Source organism: Pristis pectinata, chromosome 25 (assembly GCF_009764475.1).
Source record: "Pristis pectinata isolate sPriPec2 chromosome 25, sPriPec2.1.pri, whole genome shotgun sequence".
In the NCBI taxonomy this organism is placed as follows: domain Eukaryota; kingdom Metazoa; phylum Chordata; class Chondrichthyes; order Rhinopristiformes; family Pristidae; genus Pristis; species Pristis pectinata.
In genome coordinates, this window is record NC_067429.1 from 24,871,519 (window position 1) to 24,890,158 (window position 18,640).

General features: G+C 39.2%; 1 protein-coding gene across 1 annotated transcript in view; it reads right to left on the bottom strand.

Moving 5' to 3' along the window:
• grnb (granulin b) overlaps positions 1-18,640 on the bottom strand; it is a 52,240-nt gene that overhangs the window by 13,957 nt on the left and 19,643 nt on the right. The window contains exons 3-10 of the mRNA XM_052038403.1: positions 16,611-16,754; positions 13,616-13,750; positions 12,426-12,575; positions 11,918-12,136; positions 9,406-9,484; positions 4,217-4,326; positions 3,658-3,805; positions 1,336-1,433 (exon numbers count right to left, since the gene is read on the bottom strand). Of these exons, the coding sequence (XP_051894363.1) occupies positions 1,336-1,433; positions 3,658-3,805; positions 4,217-4,326; positions 9,406-9,484; positions 11,918-12,136; positions 12,426-12,575; positions 13,616-13,750; positions 16,611-16,751 (1,080 nt within the window). The 5' untranslated portion in view covers positions 16,752-16,754. The remainder of the gene's footprint in view (positions 1-1,335; positions 1,434-3,657; positions 3,806-4,216; positions 4,327-9,405; positions 9,485-11,917; positions 12,137-12,425; positions 12,576-13,615; positions 13,751-16,610; positions 16,755-18,640) is intronic.

Genomic DNA, 18,640 nt, shown 5'->3' on the forward strand with positions numbered 1-18,640 from the left:
AAAAGGGAGAAGCCCCAGAGACCCCCAAATCTTTGAGGGAGGCTTCCTTCGAAGTCCATCATTTCACTATTGGCTGTAAAATCCAGGGCAAGATAATCAATTGCTTGTCATATATTCATATACAAATACAGCAGAACTGCTTTTATTCATCTGCAAGAAATGAACATATTCATGCCTCCATAATTGGTTCAAGACCAGGGGGAGAAGGTGGCATTACAGGACAATTTAGAAAGTTATTCAGATTATCTAATGGATAGTGGTGACCCACATTGGGATTATTTACATAATAGGTAGTATTCATTTTTCAATATTTATGGATGCCACCAAGTTGGGGCATGTAATTGATGCTCCTATAAGATGCACGATGATATTAATGAACTTGAAGAATGGGCATGTAATTGGCACACAGCTGATTTCTTACACTAAGGCAGCGAGGGTCTATTGAATTTGTACAAAATTGATTCAATCACATTTAACAGTTCTGGTCTCCACGTTATGGAAACACTGGGGAAGATGCAAGGCAGATTTACAAGAATGATTCACCAGAATTGAGGGGGTTACCTCTCACAGGAAAGGTCATACAAAACAGGGTACTTCTCTAGAAGAGATCTTTTCTAGTAGTGAAGGGTAAAGAAAAGAGTTAAATAACGATATTTCTACACAAGCAAAATCTAGAGCCCATTAAAATATGGCAGGCACTAATCAATGCCAAAGAGAATTTAAAAGTCTCTTTACCTAGTGATTAGAATTGAGAGAGTAATATGCATTCAGGGGAAAACCAAATACACATGGGGCACAAGTATGCAGTTAGTTGAAAAGTAGAAGATGCTTTGTGTGGACTTGTACTGAATGGCCAGTTTGTGTGCAGGAATGGTAACATGAAACTAATGAATAATGAAATCTTGCATTTGGGGCAGTGGCATGAAGTTATTTTGTTTCTACCCAAATGAATTTCCCACTCATCTTCTTGAAGGCTGTACCTTTGTGGACTACAGTTCTACCTGTTCTGCCACTTATTCGCCGAGCCCTGATGGTTGCAAAGCTCAAGCCTGACCTCACCCAACAACCACATGCAAGTATTTTCAATTGAATGCAAGAATGAAATTACTCTTTTCCCTCTCCCAAACGCAACTGAAGCGTGGTACCACATTCTTCAGATTCCTAATACAGAACTAGTAACTCAACATAAACCAGCAGGGAACCAGTCTTCAGTCTGCATGACTCGGTTGTTCAATACTTACAACCTATTGTCAGAAGCTTCCCTACATTGCAGATGCAATCCTCAGATGGGCTGAAAAATGAAGCACCTCATTGCAAGTGTATAAATAATCTTACATTTGCAAGAGGACAACATCCAAACTCTCCCGAGGCAAGCTTGCAGCAGGTGTAATTACCAGGGCAGAATGCAGTCTCGTTGCACTGCACTTTATGAACTGCAAAGAAAATAAAACAAAGTTAACAACTAGTTGAACAAAACTAGTGAAACCATATGTAGGGGAGTTAAACAATAATCAGGAAAGAAGGAAGACAAGGGGGTCATAAATAATTTTATTCTAAAGGCAAAATTGAATTTACAACAAACCAAAACATCAGCAAATTCAAACATTTCTTTCCTGTACCATGAATCTGGTACAGTTTCTTTGTTAGGAAGTCTGAAAGTAAGATTGTCATCTCTCACTTTAATGAATAACTAAACCTAGTTATAAGAGTGAGGACTGAAGTGTTTTATAATTGGAAAATCAGATTCAGTCAAACAAAACTTCAAAACAGTGAAGGGTTAACATCAGCCAAAGAGGATGGATATTTTGTGCCTATTTCTTAAGCAGGTAGGAAAGGACTAGATAACAGTACAAGTTATAAATGTTGGGAACCAATTCAAATATACCGCGATATCAAGTTCCTGAATATAGTAAAAAGATTCAGCCATTCAGCGGAGACCTCTCTTGCTGTTTGATCACTCGTGATCTCCTTTCAACTTCATTTGCCTACCTTGGAGTTACCAAGGCCATTTAAATTCTCCTTGTCATAGAGGATGACTTGCTCCCACTTCCAGCTGTGTGGGTTCCAAGGTAGCTAATGAGGCCAATGTGGGAACCACAGACTCTTCCACAGATGGGGCAAGTGGTGTCTGATGGCTGGGTAGATGGGTAGTTTGCAAGGTGGTGTTCTCCTTCTGCAAAGCCCAATCTTTTGCTGTCAGTCTGGTAATCTCTTCCCATTCAGAGCTCAATCCATTTGGAGATTCTGCCATCAAGCACGTGAACATGGCATGCCCTACACAGCCGAATGAGTGCAACTCTGGCTTCAATACCTCGGGGATGTTAGCTTCAGAGAAAATACTGACCTCTGTTTGCTTTTCTTTCCAGAGAATTGGGAGAATTTTGCAGAGATGGCATTGCTGGTATTATTCTAATGCTTTGAAATGCCTACTTCAGGTAGTCCAAGATTTATAATAGGATCACTTGCTGGTCAACAAGTCTTTATCTGCCCTTACCACCATGCAGAATACCAGACCTCTCTGGTGAAGCTGGACCTGATCTTTAAGTACCTCCTTCCTCCCTCCCCACCACAAATCAACAAAAGGCACATTTGAAGGCAGTGGAGAATTTCATCCTTTGCCTTGAGGGAGGAACTGTACCATACTCTCCTCAAATCTCGTTCCATTGAAAAAAGAAACTATCAATCATAGATATTCTTTTATCTTACTCTTCTAATCATTAAAGTGAAGGCCAGGAGATTTGAATGAAAGAATTGGTGTTTCAAGTTGAAGGACAATGGTAAAAGTACTAAGTGATATATAGGGATTAATGAACAACACCTGGAAAGGCTATAAATGGAGAAGGAAACTCACCCAAATTAGGAGAGCAAATGAATGGGGGTGGGTGAGAGTGGGGAGGAGCCATCTATCTGGTGTAATCTGAAAGGCTATAATATGCTCAGTAGGAAGATAGGACTCCAGGTTTGTACTGAGCTTTGCTGAAACAGTATAGAAATCAGACTGGAGTAACAAGCAACTGGAAGCTCAGCACCACACTTAAGATATTTTTATTAGTCACATGTACATCGAAACAAAGGTGAAATACATCTTTTTACGTAGTGATCTGGGGGCAGCCCGCAAGTGTTGCCACGTTTCCGGCACCAACATAGCATGCCCACAACTTCCTAACCTGTATGTCCTTGGAATGTGGGAGGAAACCAGAGCACCCGGAGGAAACCCACACAGACACAGAGAACATACAAACTCCTTACAGATGGTGTTCTGCAAAGTGGTCACCCACTATGTTTGGTTTCTCCTATGTAAAGTTAACCACATCGTGAGCAGTAAACTACATTGGTAAAACAAATAAAATACTGCTATATCAGGGAAGTATATTTGATGCTCTGAATATTAGGGAAGGTATAGCATCTGCAACTGCATTAGCAGGAAAATAGTTCTTAATGGAAATGGAACAGTAAGCCACCGCATCCCAGAGGGTTTTGCCCCAAAAAAAAATGAAGTCATGTCTTGTGATGACTTCAGGTTGAAATTGAAATATTATTTAATTTCCTCACTGATCACACAGTATTAGAACCCTCAAATTAGTAAAGAAATCCATGCAGATTAAATTACTATAATTTAGGGTGTGAGGTAACGGTAAATAGGATTTTAAAAAATACCTTCAGTGTTCTTCACGGCAAATCGTCTGTGGGCTGGAAATTTTTTCCACATTGCCATCACTCCATACTCAGACAAACACCTGGACTGCTTCAGGTCACATCTGGTATTTGAAGGACAGCAATGCAGGTGGTCCTCACAACATACAGCCTACACAAGTAAAAGATAGTACAGGAGCATATTCAAATCATCCATACGGACAAAATATTTGTCAAAGCAAAAGGAAGCCGCTAAATAAATCCATTTTCAATAGTGAACATACTCTATATTCCGCAAGGGTAACTATTCGTGTACCTGAAAATACCCCCATCAGATCATGGGATTCACAAGTTTTTATCTTGCAATTTGTCCTCAAATGACATTGAAATTTTGCAGTGGCTAGTCCACAAATTGATAAATTTTCATAGTTCACATCATGGGATCTGAACTTTCAAGTTGTGGATCTCTAGTATGCTGCCATCATTATTAGAACACTTGGCCCATACATTTAATTATGTTCAGTAATCCATTCAGAAATCAAATATTAGAAGTTTAAAGGTTTCTAGTAAACCCAAACAATACCTTTTCCAAAGGGCAGCATCCCCATCTTTCATCCGCAAGTAAGCAACACGTGGAGCCACTTGGACACTCGGATGTTTTATCAGGACAGATAATTGCCTTTACATTTTCATCTGTAAACAACAAATCTTGTTTCAGTAATTGGAAAGCAAAAAATGGATACTGGAAGTCTGAAATAAAATTAAAATGCTGGAAATAGATCAGGCAACATCTGTGGAAGGGGAATCACGTTTCAGGTCAATGACCTTTCGTCAAAGCTAGGATGAAAAATTTGAAATCAAGCATGGTTTGAGCTGTAGTGAAGGGATGCAGAAAACAAAAGAAAATAGCTGTGATAGGGGAGAAACAACTGCGATCGGCGGTGCTGGCAGAGAGGGTGAAGGCTCAATCACCATCAATATATTCTGGAAATCATGACTGAGAACATGGGGAAGAAAATGACTGAAACAGGATAGTTAATTCACCAACTTAGAATAGCTCTCGCCCAAAAAGATTGTTACCAGGATTGTAACCAGGATTGTTATTTCTCGCTAAGCCAGCCAATGAAGTCAATGAAATTTATTTCCTATAAAATAAGGATCAGTGCTCATCACTCATTAATAAAAATAGCTGGCTGTAGACAAGGACCAAGGCAGTCTGATTCCTTTATCATTAGGAACTTAACAGAAAGCAATTGTTTGCAGTGATGTTAGACTGGTCTTTGACAAGAGCAATCAAAATTCCCTACAATCAATCCCACTTAACCATTTTTATATTCATAACTCAAGCACTCTTTAAAAATCATGATGCAAATGGCTTCTCATTTAAGTTTTATAGATACCAATAACTTGAATCTTTTGCCAATGATTTCAAAGTTATGATCTCTGGTTACTGATCCTTACCATAGGCCATGATCATACTCTAGTTTATCAAAATCCAGCCCCCTCTCAGAAACCAATTAACAAAAGGGCTAACATTGCATTATAGAGGTGGAGCTGCAGATGGATTCACTGAAGCATTCACAACACTGAGATGTGCATGGATATCACATGAAGTGGTTACACCATCAATAGAGGTTGCAAGGCAGGTAGGGAATCAGTGGTCACCAGGCAGTAGAAAAAGGTGGTGCAGGAATATTCTGTGGCTATCCCATCTCTAACAGGTACTCTGCTTTGGACACTACTAGAAGATGGCTTCCAGGGGGAAGAACTGTTCATGATAAACTGGAGAACTTAGCAAATGAGAGCAATTGTCCCTGACATCAAGGCAGCATTTGATTGAGTATGGGCATCAAGCAGCTCTGGTTTAAACTGGAGTCAATTGGAATCTGGGAAACCCTCCACTGGTTGGAAACATGCCAAGTACAAAGGAGGGTGGTTGTGGTAGCTGATGGTCAACCATCTCAACCACAGGACACTTCTGCAAGGTGTTCCTTCGCATAGTGTCCAAGGCCAACCATCTTCAGCTGCTTGATAATGACCTTTCTTCAATCGTAAGGTCAAAAGTAGGGATGTTCACTGCTTAGTACAATATTCAGTACCATTCACAACATCTCAGATAATGACAGTCCACATTCCAAGCAAGACCTGGACAATATCCCAGCCTGGGCTGACAGGTGGCAAGTAGCATTAGTGCATACAAGTGCCAGGCAATGACAATATGCAACAAGAAAATCCAGCCATCACCCCCTGACATTCAATGGCATTATCATCAATGAAATCCCTCATTATCAATACCCTGGGACTCCAATGACCAGAAACTGAACTGGAATAGCCATACAATGTAGCAACAAGAGCAGGTCAGGACTAGAAATCCTGCAACTCACCTCTCAACTCCAGAACCACCCTGACTTGGCCATTCCTTCATTGTCACAGGGTAAAAATCATGGAACTCTCTCCCTAACAGCATTGTGGGTATACCCCACCTCAAGAACTGCAATGGTTCAAGTAGACAGTTCACTATCACCTTCTCAACAGGCAACTAAATGCTGACTCAGCCTAACCCTAACCCACATCCCTTGAATGAAGTTAAAAAACATGGTTTAATGGTAGACAGGCAATGGATAATAAAAAAAAATGTGAATTGCAACAAATATCCCTTTCTGTCTGGCTTAAGAAAATTAGGGATATTACATAAAATTGATTAAAAAATGCAGCAGGCCCAAGGACACAAAGATTAAGAGGTAATACAGAAAGCTTGCAGGGAAAAGAGAACAAACTATAAAAGCATCAATAAATAAGAGAAAATGGTTAATGAAGAGAAATGTAGGTCCTCTACAATCAGCAACAGGGGAAATAATTGGAACAAAGGCAGGCAGAATAATTAAGCACCAACTTTGATCTGTTTTCATAAGTGAGGACACAACCTCCCAGAAGTGTTAAGGGAACTAATGGTCTATGGAGAGGGAGGAACCAAAACAATGCTAGGGAAATTATGGGCTGAAGGCTAACAAACCCTCAGGACCTGATAATCAACAGACTAGAATATTAAAAAGAGTGGCCCTAGAATACAAGACTGCAGACAGACCCAGGAAGGACACGTGTTGTAGCAGCAAATCTGGGTAATTGTCTCCACCACCACCTTGTATCCACCTATCATCTGCCACCCCCTTCCTTCACCTTTTTTATATGCTATCTCCGCTCTATCTTCCAGTCCAGATCAAGGGGTCTCAACCCAAAAAGTCGACTGTTCATTTCTCTCCACAACTGCTGCCTGGCCCATAGAGTTCCTCCGGCCTTTCCTGCGTTGCTCCAGATTCCACCATCTTCACTCTTTGTGTCTTGATATTTGAATGGTGATTTATTACAAAAAGGGAAGATGCTACAAGGCCTGGTGTATCCTTGCAGACCAGTAACCAAAAGTAAGCATTCAGGTGCAGCAAGTAAAAGAGGCATATAGTTGTGTTTGGTCTTCACTGCAGGAGGATCCCAGTACATGAGCAAGGATGTCTTGCTGCAGTTTTTCCTGAACCCCATCTGGCATTCTATGCAACTTCTCTATCCAAGAAGGCTGTGGGGGGGGGGGGGGGGGGGGGGGGGGGGGGGGGGGGGGGGGGGGGGGGGGGGGGGGGGGGGTGCAAGTCATTAAATACATTCAAGGACCAGATAAATAATTTTTGTTTTTCATATTGAAGATGGGAACAGGATATTGAAATGTGCAATCTGCCAGGGTTGTGCTGAAAGGTGCAACAGGGCTGATGGCAAACTCCTACTTTGTTTTCATGAAAGTTTTTTAAACTTCTTCCCAAAGGAGGAGAGCTCCAAGTTTTTCATCTGCTTAAAAAGCTAGTATTCCCAAAGTTTAAGCAGCACCACACAAATTGATTACATCACGCAGAATTTCCTTCCCTTCCCTTGCACAGGAAGGAAGCCATAAAATCATTTGATATGTGATGCTGGTTATCAAGCATTTCAGTCTCTGGACTTGAGGCAGGAGAAAAACACATTAAGCACACATATGAGCTGACCATAAACTTGTTTAACTGCCGTAAAGCAGTGAATCAAACCTTAGCATAATTCACAAGAGATTCAAGTACACAGATGTCAAAAATTAAATGAAAACTGGACAAGCATTTAATGGCTGGAAATTAAGCAACAAAAACTGTTGGGAGAACTCAGGAGCGCAGGCAACATCTCTAGACGGAAAATCGACAGTCAATGTTTTGGGTCTGAAAGAGTAGAGAGGGAGATAGCCAGTATAGAGGTGAGGAGTAGAGGTGGGGCAAGAGCTGGGAAGTGATAGGTGGATCCAGGTGATGAGGGGTTGATTGGGTGGAGTCAGGTGTCAGAGGAAGGGTGGGCATAGTGACAGGCTGAGAGGTGATAAGTGGAGGCAGCCAAGGATTACAGATGATGGAATCTGATAAGAAAGGGATGTGGTGCATGGACAGATGGGGAAGAGGAATGGAAGTGGGTGGGGGGTGGTAAGGGTTGGAAAGAAGTGCATGTACAAGAGGACCTGGGTAGATCAGAAGGGGACGGGGCAGCAGGTTACTTGAAGTTAGAGAATTCAAATGTTCATGCCATCTGGTTGTAGACTACACAGGCAGAATAGGAGACACTGTTCCTCTAGTTTGTATTGGCCTCACCATAGTAATGGAGGCAGTCACAGGACAGACAGTTCAGTGTGGAAAGACGAGAGGGATTAAAATGGCTAGCAACTGGAGCTCCGCACAGATGCCAAGCAAAACAGTGACCTAGTCTGCACTTGTAGAGGAGGGCCACATCAAGAGCATCGAATGCAGTAGACAAGTTGGAGGAAGGTACATGTGAATGAGATGCTTTGAAATTGAAGTGCGAATTTAAGAACGTTCCTAAACTGGTTCCCAGGTACTAGATTTATGGATTTGGAGCATTAATCATCTCCAGTGTGGGGTAACTAATCAATATAGACTAATGGCATTCTCAGCCGGTGTATCTAGATCCTCCAAAATACAGCATTTTTCACCCTGGCCAGACCGCTTTTGTTATTCACCACCCTTCAGACAGCACCACAGTGTCATTCAATTTCTTCTTGCTCTGCATTACAGATCTGTTTGTGTTCCTTCGACCCTCCTGCCTTTTCTCTACAACTTAAAACACATTCCAATAAAAAAGGTAATTGACCCAATGTTAACTGTTAACACTCTCCCACTGATGCTATCTGATCTGCCAACTATTTCTAATATTTTATTCTCATCTTTGATTAACATGCAGAATTGCCAGTTTTGCAATAGTTTCTGTGGACACAGTGAATATTACACAAGGTGTTGCTCTATTGACAGATTCAGTGCTAGAATTAGAGCTTGTGTTTATAAGCAATCTAGAATTGTAATTAAGAAAACAGGCCAAGCCATTAGTATCCATTGCAATGGGGGTCCCACCTTGTTCCCACTTCCCATTATCCTTAACTCCGGCACTATCTTTGCTTCATTTAGCAACTCTGATAAATGCTGGGAGGCAACTTCCTTGCAGAAGACTGCACCCAGAATGACTACTCAGGCTAAGGGCCACTGGTGATTTGATTCAAAATATACAATATTTGCCAGTAAATTTGAAAGGGAAGTGATATTATCCAAAGGTAGAGCATAACTTGGAACTCATCCAGCATTAATGGTAATTTAAAATATGTTCACTGTTGCAGAAACAGATTAACCTCATGTCATTTTAATACACTGGAATGGCTGTAATAACTAGAATCTAAATATTTGCCAGATCAACCTCGTAGCCACTTACCAATGGGTTTGAGGCAGGTTTTTCGTGCCTTATCACATTGGAAACCTTTTGGACAGCAGTGATTACCACAGCATACAGCCTGTAAGCAGAATGGAGTTGGAGATAATTTTCAGGGAAGAGTGCATGATTAAAAACAAACAACCTTTCTTCCCCTCAAACTATTAAACTGAAAAATTAACAAATAATATCTAGTGGTATCTGTTTTGGGCGCAAAGCAAACAATATTTTGGGCTGCATTAAAGGTTTAAAGATTCTTCAGCAATTCACAGTATACATGATAGAACTACCTCATCTTAAGTTTTAGTCAGTATTCCCCATTTCACAGCCAAACAAACCACTCACAACCAAGGTGGAAAAGAGATAACTCCAGAAATTATAGCAGCATTACTCCGTTAAAATGTTCAAACTTAATTTCCTCAGTTCCTTAAACCTAAAAAAGAGGCAAATCAACATTTCAGTTGGTGGGCTTTGTTTTTTTTAGCAGTTTTTATAATCTGTATTCAATGATTCAAAATGACAATCATGTGATAAATTCTTCTGGACTAAGGATATGGTGGAAGCATTTCAGCTTCTGCTGCCAGTGACCACAATTAGTCACATCAGCTTTAATATTTTGCCCTTTAAACAAGAGGATTTAAGCTCAGTGGTGGAATGCTGGAGTGTGTCGGCTTTCCTGTTCCTTACTGAAGGCAAATAAGGCCACAGGCTTACAGTACTGCAGTAATAACTAGTGACAATCCAGGAGTTGAAAGACCAACCGAACATCTATATATAAAAAAAACTCACATCCTTACCAAGTCAAATCTTCAACATTAAATGATTCATTGGTGAACATGTTTAATTTTCATAGTCTACATGCAATGTCTGTTCTGGAGTTTCTCTGTAGACCACTAATAACAAATATTTCTGCTTCAAGATGCAGAGTGCCATTGTATACACTACAATGCAACTGACCAAAAATAGGAGATTGTACTTTTCATTCATCTGAATGAGACTCAACTTAGTGTAACGAAGTGGCATTTTGGAGAATTTTTGATTTTCTTCCAAAACATCTTCGGGAAGGTGGGGAAGGGTGGGTGCAGTGGTTATTTTCAAGCCACTGTGGGGAAAGTGCAAGTTATAGGAGTACATTCAACTAGATCATAACCAGACATCGATGCTACTGAGTACAATTGAAAATATTAATGGAATTTCCTCATTGGAACTCTTGTACATAAGCTTAATGTCCATCCTGCTATATTCTAGATTAAGCTTCAATAAGTGAGAAGATTTGATGAGTAGTCCAGATTCATAGGTGAATAAGTAAACCAAACCAAATTTCCAGCATTAAAGTAAATGAAGAGCCTCTTAGGCAGTCAGGTTTTTGTAATAAAAGATAAAATTTAGACAAGGAAAGATGGGAGACTCAAGTGGAGCATAAACAAGGATTGGATAGGCCAAACGACCCATTTCTCTGCCATAGTTCCTATGTATTCTTGATAAAGAAGATGCTTTGGTCAAGTTAAATGCTATTACAGCAGAAGAATATCCTTAAGGATGTATTCTTCATTTTGTATCACTACAGAAAAGCAATTGTCCTGAACCAAGTGAATCTGCTAACTGGTAGTGTGCATGTTCACCGGCTGCAAAAGAAAGCAGCTTAAATGATCAGTTTCAAGCCTTCCATTGCCAGGCAGTTTATGCCTACCTTGGATAGAAGAATAAGCTCCACTTGTAAAAAGACAAAAATAAGTGCTTTCCAGCATTTACTATATTAGCCAAGTCAATTGTCATCAGAAGGAAAAAAGGATCACGAGGATATACTGAACCCAAAAAGGGGATCTAAAACATACAAGTTTACAATAGTAGAGTAAAAACATGATAACAAAAAGGATAAAAACAAAACTAAAAACTTAATTCAAAAGCAAAATGCGAATGCTAGAACCTGGAAATTAAAACGAAATGCTAGAAATATTCAAGTCAGGTATCACGTGAACAGAGAACGATGTTTCAGATCAGTTACTTTTTTCAAAACAAAAATCAAACTGCAAAAAGCCAGAAAAGACAGGTTTTAAACTGCTGAAATAGTGGGAAGGGACAGTTGAGCAAAAGTTCTGTGCTGGAATACCCAGTTAATATTTCATTCCTCTCCTGTTTACATCTCCTCCAGACATTCTTTTACCACCCTCAACCAGCGCAACCACCACTTATACTCATTAAATCTCTCCTGGCCTCCACCCTATCATAACACTTCCTTGTGTTCATTCTGCCTCTTCTCCCTTTCTCTGCAGTTTACCATGGTTTCATTCCCAATTTTTCACCCAAGTTCTGATTAAAGATCAGTGGCTCAAAACGTCAACTCTCCTCAGATGCTTCCTGACCTACAAATTTCCAGCATTTTGACTTAAATAAATCACTCAGCACCGATATACATACATGGAAAGTTAGTCATGAAGTATAGCTGCTATATTAGCATAACTAGTTCAAATACAGTCCATAAAAAGGTAGCTTCATTCAGGGCTTACATCTTTCATGGGACACATCCCCAGCCAAACTCCTTAGAGGTACAACAGGTATATCCCTCAGAGCAGGACATGTTCCCACAAAGCTCACTTTCAGCTGTACGCAAGTTTCCTACTCCAGAAACCAATGGCAACTCTTCTTCAACTCCAGTCTTTTTGCATTTATCCTTGACTAGGTCACACTCGTATCCCTTTGGACAGCAATGCTCCCAATCCTTGCAAATAGTTGCCTTGACAGAAAGGAAAAAAAAATTAAAGCCAGCATTTAAGTATATACAGCATTCTGACATTAAAGGTAATAATTCAAGTAGAAAAAAGTTTAGAGTAAATTAATGAAAAATTAAGAATCTAAGATTCCTTTATGAAAGCATTTACTGGATTTAAGTTTCCCATTACATTTTAGTTGCATTAAACTGGTAGCAACAAGTTACGGTGCAAGCAGTTTAGTGAAAAGGCCATCATTTTGTGCACAATTTAGATGGATATCATGAAAGAAGCTATTAAAATAACTAATCTTACAGCAGTAAGTGGGCAGCAACCATAGACTCCTTTAGAAGTCGGCATACAAGTGTACTCAGGCGGGCATTCAGTGTTATCCAGACACACATTTTCAGTCACTGCATTCGCTGTTCCTGCTTGCACCAAGGGGATGGATTTTGCTTCTTCCCACTGAAATCAGAGACAACATGAGCACTCATTTTGCATTCTTTAAAGCATTTTGCCTGTCATGGTCTACAGTTAGTTTTCAGCCAAGCATCTATTTGGTCATGAAACCTATTGTGCATCTTCAGAAGCAAATATTTAATCTGCAAGATTAAATCTCTGATAACAACTCAAGGGATTCAGATTACCCTAACAACAAGCACAATTTTCATGCCAGATGACTGATTACTCTAGAAAGAATATTTGGAACAAAAATAAAAACATGCTACAATACTTTCACTAACCAGTCCACAACTGCTCATGGACAAAATTGGTTTCTTGAGCATGTATAAACTGGCTTAATCAAGCCATCCTATTGGAGTTGCTAAACTGACAACACTAGCACCAAAACATGCTCAAAATGTTGTCACCCAATCTTATTTCTCCCAAACACTATGTAGTAAATTATGTAGAAAGTCTTGTCGAGCGATGATGGAATTCAGGCCAGGTCAGTTCTTGAACATCCATAATCCACTTGTCTGTATTTTTTAAAAACTGGTAAATAACTTGAGTCACCTTCATTTGGTCAGAAAATTCCAAACAAATTCCAGGAGCAATGAAATTATTAAGCACAAGTCCTTAAGCTAATTCAAAATATCTGGAGCAACACACAAATCACTGGAGGAACTCAGCAGATCAGACAGCATCTGTGGAGGGAAATGGACAGTTGATATTTTGGGTCAATACGCTTCATCAGGACTGGAAAGAAAGAGGGGAGATAGTCAGTATAAAAAGGTGGGGGGGGGGGGGGGTAAGGAGAAAAAAAAGGGGGTGCAGCTCATTTTGTGTATTGCTCCAGATTTCCAGCATCTGGAGTCTCATCTCAAAATATCTGGAACAATGAACAGACATAAATGGAGATGTAAACAATTCTAAATTCTACACCATACATTTGACCAAAATACAAAATCTGATTTAGGCTTGAAAATCAGTTAATACATTTCTAAACAGAGTTTTTATTACTCAAGTTACAGCACAGAATTCAACAGTCTTAACCATCAAATTACCAGGGTAGTCCCGGTTTGGATCGCTGGGATTTTCTCCACCCAGGGTACGGTAGTCAAACCAATGCAACGTGAATGGGCTGTATCACAAGTGGTATTTTCAGGACAGCAGTGCAACATATCAGAACAGCAAACTGCCTGCAACAGAGAAGCATGGCAATGAGTACAAAATACATCAGCCTGTGCTTTATGTAAATGGTCTTAAGAGTTTATGCACAAGTAGTCCCAAACAATTTTGTAGCCTATCAAATGAGACCAATCATTAATTAAACCTGCCTTGCATAATACTTGGGTGTTGGAGGGGCAAGTAGCACTCTTTACAGGATATCTGGGAACTTTGTGAACAGGACAAACTACAATGTCCCTCACATTTGTGGATTGTTTAGTGAAGTGTTATGAATTTAATGTCAAATCAGGTGCAGAAAGGAAAGACGGTATTGAGAGAATTTATAAAATCGCCACCAATTAAAAAAGTTAAGGAATGATACTTCATACTTACAATGCTTAATTTTCACTGCCAGAGAGAAATGCAACATAAATTAACAGACCGTGTTACTAAAAAGGATGTTGCTTGACCTGTTGAATGTTTTCAGCATTTCCAGCATCTGCAGTTTTTTTGATTATTTTTTTATGTAGACTCAAATGGACAAACTCCAATGTGTGGCCAGTTTTGGTCAATTACAACCATGTAAGAACATTAAATTATATTTCATTGCTTATCCATTGAATTTAAATAAGTACCAAGATAAAGAAACACAAGGTTTGGGTTGTGCGAATTGCACTTACAGCACTTCTGCCCTTACTGAAAATTGCTACAGATTTTCATCTCAACTACATTAGGCACTACTTCTGACAGAAATGCCCATGCCATTACTTTAAAGAGATGAAGCACAAGATTTCACTATCAAGATGATTCTAAGCATCATGTTTGAGGATCTAGACTATATATCATTTTATTCTATTGGTTCCTTTGTACAAATGCTTTTGACCTTACAAAATGAAACTGCTTTGTGTTTATCCAAGAAGGTTGCAAAAAAAAAGGGGATTCCTGGAGAACATGCTTCACTGAGTGCAGCACAAGTGAAAATGAAACAACTTCCTAGCCAAAAGACGATGTACAAGAAAAAAGTCTATTTTTCAGACTGAACTTGTGGCACTAAAAACATGAGCTTCATCAAATGAAGGGTGTTCTTTACTGAGTGTCACTCAGAAAATATAAAATCCAATTGTTTTAAACAGTTACCAAAATGATTCTTCCAGAGTCAAGCTTTCAGAGCAGCTTGTCACTATTGGGCATTGGAGAGCATGGGCAGATGCAGCATCCCCTTTCTGGGTCTTTGCTTTTGCGAGAGTCTGAAAAGTTGATGATTTAGGAACGAAGCCTTTTACGGCAGATAAAATGCAATGGACAATTGATAAGTGTGGTGTCAGCTGCCAGACCAAAAGATTTCAAGCTTCAACCGTGCTCAGTGAAGCTTTTCAAAGCAGATTTCACTTTGTTATTAGATAGTAGGGAAAGGCAAGAGGGGATATAGATTCCTATGAGCTATATCCTTGGTAGCATAGTAAAATGGGGTACATGTTAAATGCATCTTCAAAAACTTAAGATTTGAACTCAGATCTCATGGGAAGATGACCAAAGTGAAAATACACTAATTGGCAGGTCATGCTTGGGAGGGACCAAGTTTTCAACTCTTGCACTTCCACATTGCATTTAGTTTTTGCAAATGCCCATGAACAAAGGAGGAAATAGCACTATTGTTTTATAGATTTAAGGATTAAAAGAAATTTAGGAATGTACATGAAAGGAAGTGATATTTGAGGGATACCTATACATTTCAGTATTTAAGTACTCTAATTGTTTAGGTGATTTTTCTGCTTGAAAAGAGTCATAACTATTAAAGCAAACACTGGATCTGAAAACTGCAGATTAGTTGACAAATTGTTGACACGTTCAATTTACTGGAAGTTTTGGGTGAATTTTTTCATCTGTCATTAATGAACAAAAAGGACACAGGTTAGATTACAAGACTAACAGATATTTCTCACTGACATACAAAAACATTTATTCTTACAGACAGACTTCTTAAAGGAAAAGATGCGTGGAATGAAAGCAAATATTTAAACACATATAAAATAATAAACTGGCATAAGTTTATTCAAATTAAGGAAAGCTAAAATAGGCAAGCAAAAATTCTCTAGATTCAGGAAGCGAATGTACAAAACTAGGTAAAAAAAACAAATTTCTTAGCAAAAGGTAGGTATAGTGATTAAATATTACAAAGAGAAAGTTGGGGAAAGTGCAATTTCTTCCCTCTGTACCAATAAATTTTGAATTAGAAAAATGCAATTATCATTTGAGGAGAAATGGGGGAGTGGAAGTCAGATCTATCAACCTGTTAGCTTAATACAAGTTATAGAGAAAATTATTGGAATCCACTGCCCACGTAAAGGAAAGTCAAATTAAGTCATTGCGAAAGGATGTCTAATCCAATTGATTTTGCTTAGGTTATCATACTGGTAGACAATATTCCAATTGTTTACATTGACTTTCAAAAAATTGATAATGTTCATTAATAAATTAGTAAAGAAATTGTGCAAAACAGTAGATAACTGACGTACTGCTAATTTTTTTTGGCAGAAAGGAGACAGGAAGGTTAAAGAAATAATCTGTTTGATAGCAAGTTAAAAATGTTGTTCCTTTTGAATCTAGGAATACAACAAAGAGAGCCTATTTCCTAGAGCCTGGACTATCATTCATTGAATTCGTGGCTGTCCATTTCCATATAACTACCATTTCCCACATATTCCAAACCTTTGGTTAGCAAAAGATTAACAAATGACTTAGAATCAATTACTATTTGAACAGTTCCAAAATTCTACCAATGTCTTTCGTGGCTCTATGAAAAAGTACACAAGCATTTCAACCAACGTAAAGGGGAAAAGCCTGATGAATCACCAGAAATGATTTCTTGAAGTGGAACAGGGTGTAACCTACCTTGGGGAGAGGACAGCAGGAATATTTTCCACTCTGCCCTTTACAGCAGGTGTTATCATCTGAGCAAGTGTGCCCATCTGGGCAAGTTAAAGATGAAGTCAAGCCAGCAACTAGCGATAGGATCAGAAACGTTTGAATCATGACCTAAAACAGAACAGCATAATGCACAAGTTGAGTGGGTAATTCCTCCACCTGCTTATACACAAACTGGATATTCAGCATTGAAAACACTTTCTCAAACGAGGACAATAAGAGTGTGCCCTGCAACAACATAAGTTTATCAAATTAGTTGATCAATTTCATTCCAATCAGGAAAGCATCATTTAGGGCCATATACCTTTTCAAAAGTAACTGACTACTCACTACAAATACAGAATCAAGCTACTTCCCTACATTCTACTCAAAACTTAACTAACTTTATGGATCTTTAGAAACAACTTGGTTAATAGGAATCCATTTATTCAGGAGTTTGACGAAGACATGGCTTAGGGTTAATGGGCATGGTTGGCTTTAGAAAGGAGAGGAGAGCTTAGGATTCCTTCTATTCAGAGATCCCCATGGAAAACTGCAAAAAATACAAGAACAGATTTAGGACCAGCTCTGATGTCTTTTTAACCAAGTTGCCATTTTGGCTCCTAGGGAAAAAAGTTATAGGGATCAAGAATGCAGATATACTGGAGAACTGCAGGCCATTGTGAAAACAAGAATTTATTATAAACATCTGAAAATGACCATATTAAAATAAAATTTAAGGTATGTCACTGCAATTTTCTTCTTTTAAAAAAAAAGGCAACCATCCTTTTACGTATCAGCTAAAGAGAAAACACTAGATCAATGCATTGGAGAGTCCTCTTACCAAAACTCAGGCATGAAACACTAATACTGAAAGTTTAATACACCAACACCACAGCATGTGGCCTAAGGAAGCAATTCTTCCTTATAGTTAGTCCCTTGATGAGATTAAGCAATGACACGCATTGGCATTGGTCTGTAAAATTAGCCACCAAGCTGGCATCCATTGCAAGCAGTGGAGTCAATGCAATAGGTCAAAAAATTATGGCCGTTCTCTTTGATTAATGAATAGCAAGCTTATCATATTAAGCTTGAAGAAAATTTAAACAGCCTATGGTGCACATCCAGAGTTCTGTATGAATCTGCACAGCACATAGGACTGGAATTTGTGAATTTTTGACATTAATTCCCTCTTGAAAGGGATAATGGAATTTACTTTTAGCCAATGCATCCCAGATCACCACTCAAAATTCTCATATATCCCTGTTTCTTTAGCAATAACCTCATTGGTATTCTCTAGGCAAAAGGTCTTGCAAATCATCGTGTCTTTCATGAGAAATCAAAAAATTTCTGCAGGTCAATGAAATAATTTTGAAGTGTAGTTAGTCATTGTTATGATATAACAATTTGAGCATGGCTCGTCCCCACACACAGCAATGCAATAACCAGTATGGATTGAGAAACACTATTGCTCTTTTTATTCATTCATTTTTTTGGGATCTGGTGGTCATTGGAAAGGCCAAAATTTATTGCCCATCTCTAGCTGCCTTTCAGATGGCAGTGGTAAGCTGCCTTCTTGAACCACTGTACTGTGGTACTGGGTCATGTGTTCCAGGGTTTTGACCCAACAATGAAAGCCTAGCAATGCATTTCCAAATAAAGATGATGCATGGTTTGAGACAGGAACCTGTAGATGGTGGTGTTTCCCCCATATGTCTGCTTCCCTTGACTTCCAGATGTTAGAATCTGTGGGTTCAGGAGGTGGGTTTAGGAGCCAAGGCAAGTAACAGCAATGAGGTTGGCATATGGTAGTGGGTGGCTGATGGGTACAAATCAAGCAGGCCCTTTTGTTCTGGATGGTTTTGAGTTGAAAGTTGTTGGAGCTACCCTCATCCAGGCAGGAGGAGAGTATTCCATTATACTTCTGACTTGCATCTTTTAAATGGGGCATCAGGACAAGTCACACAAGGCAGGATACCCAACCTCTGATACATTAGAGGATGTGTATTGATGTTAGA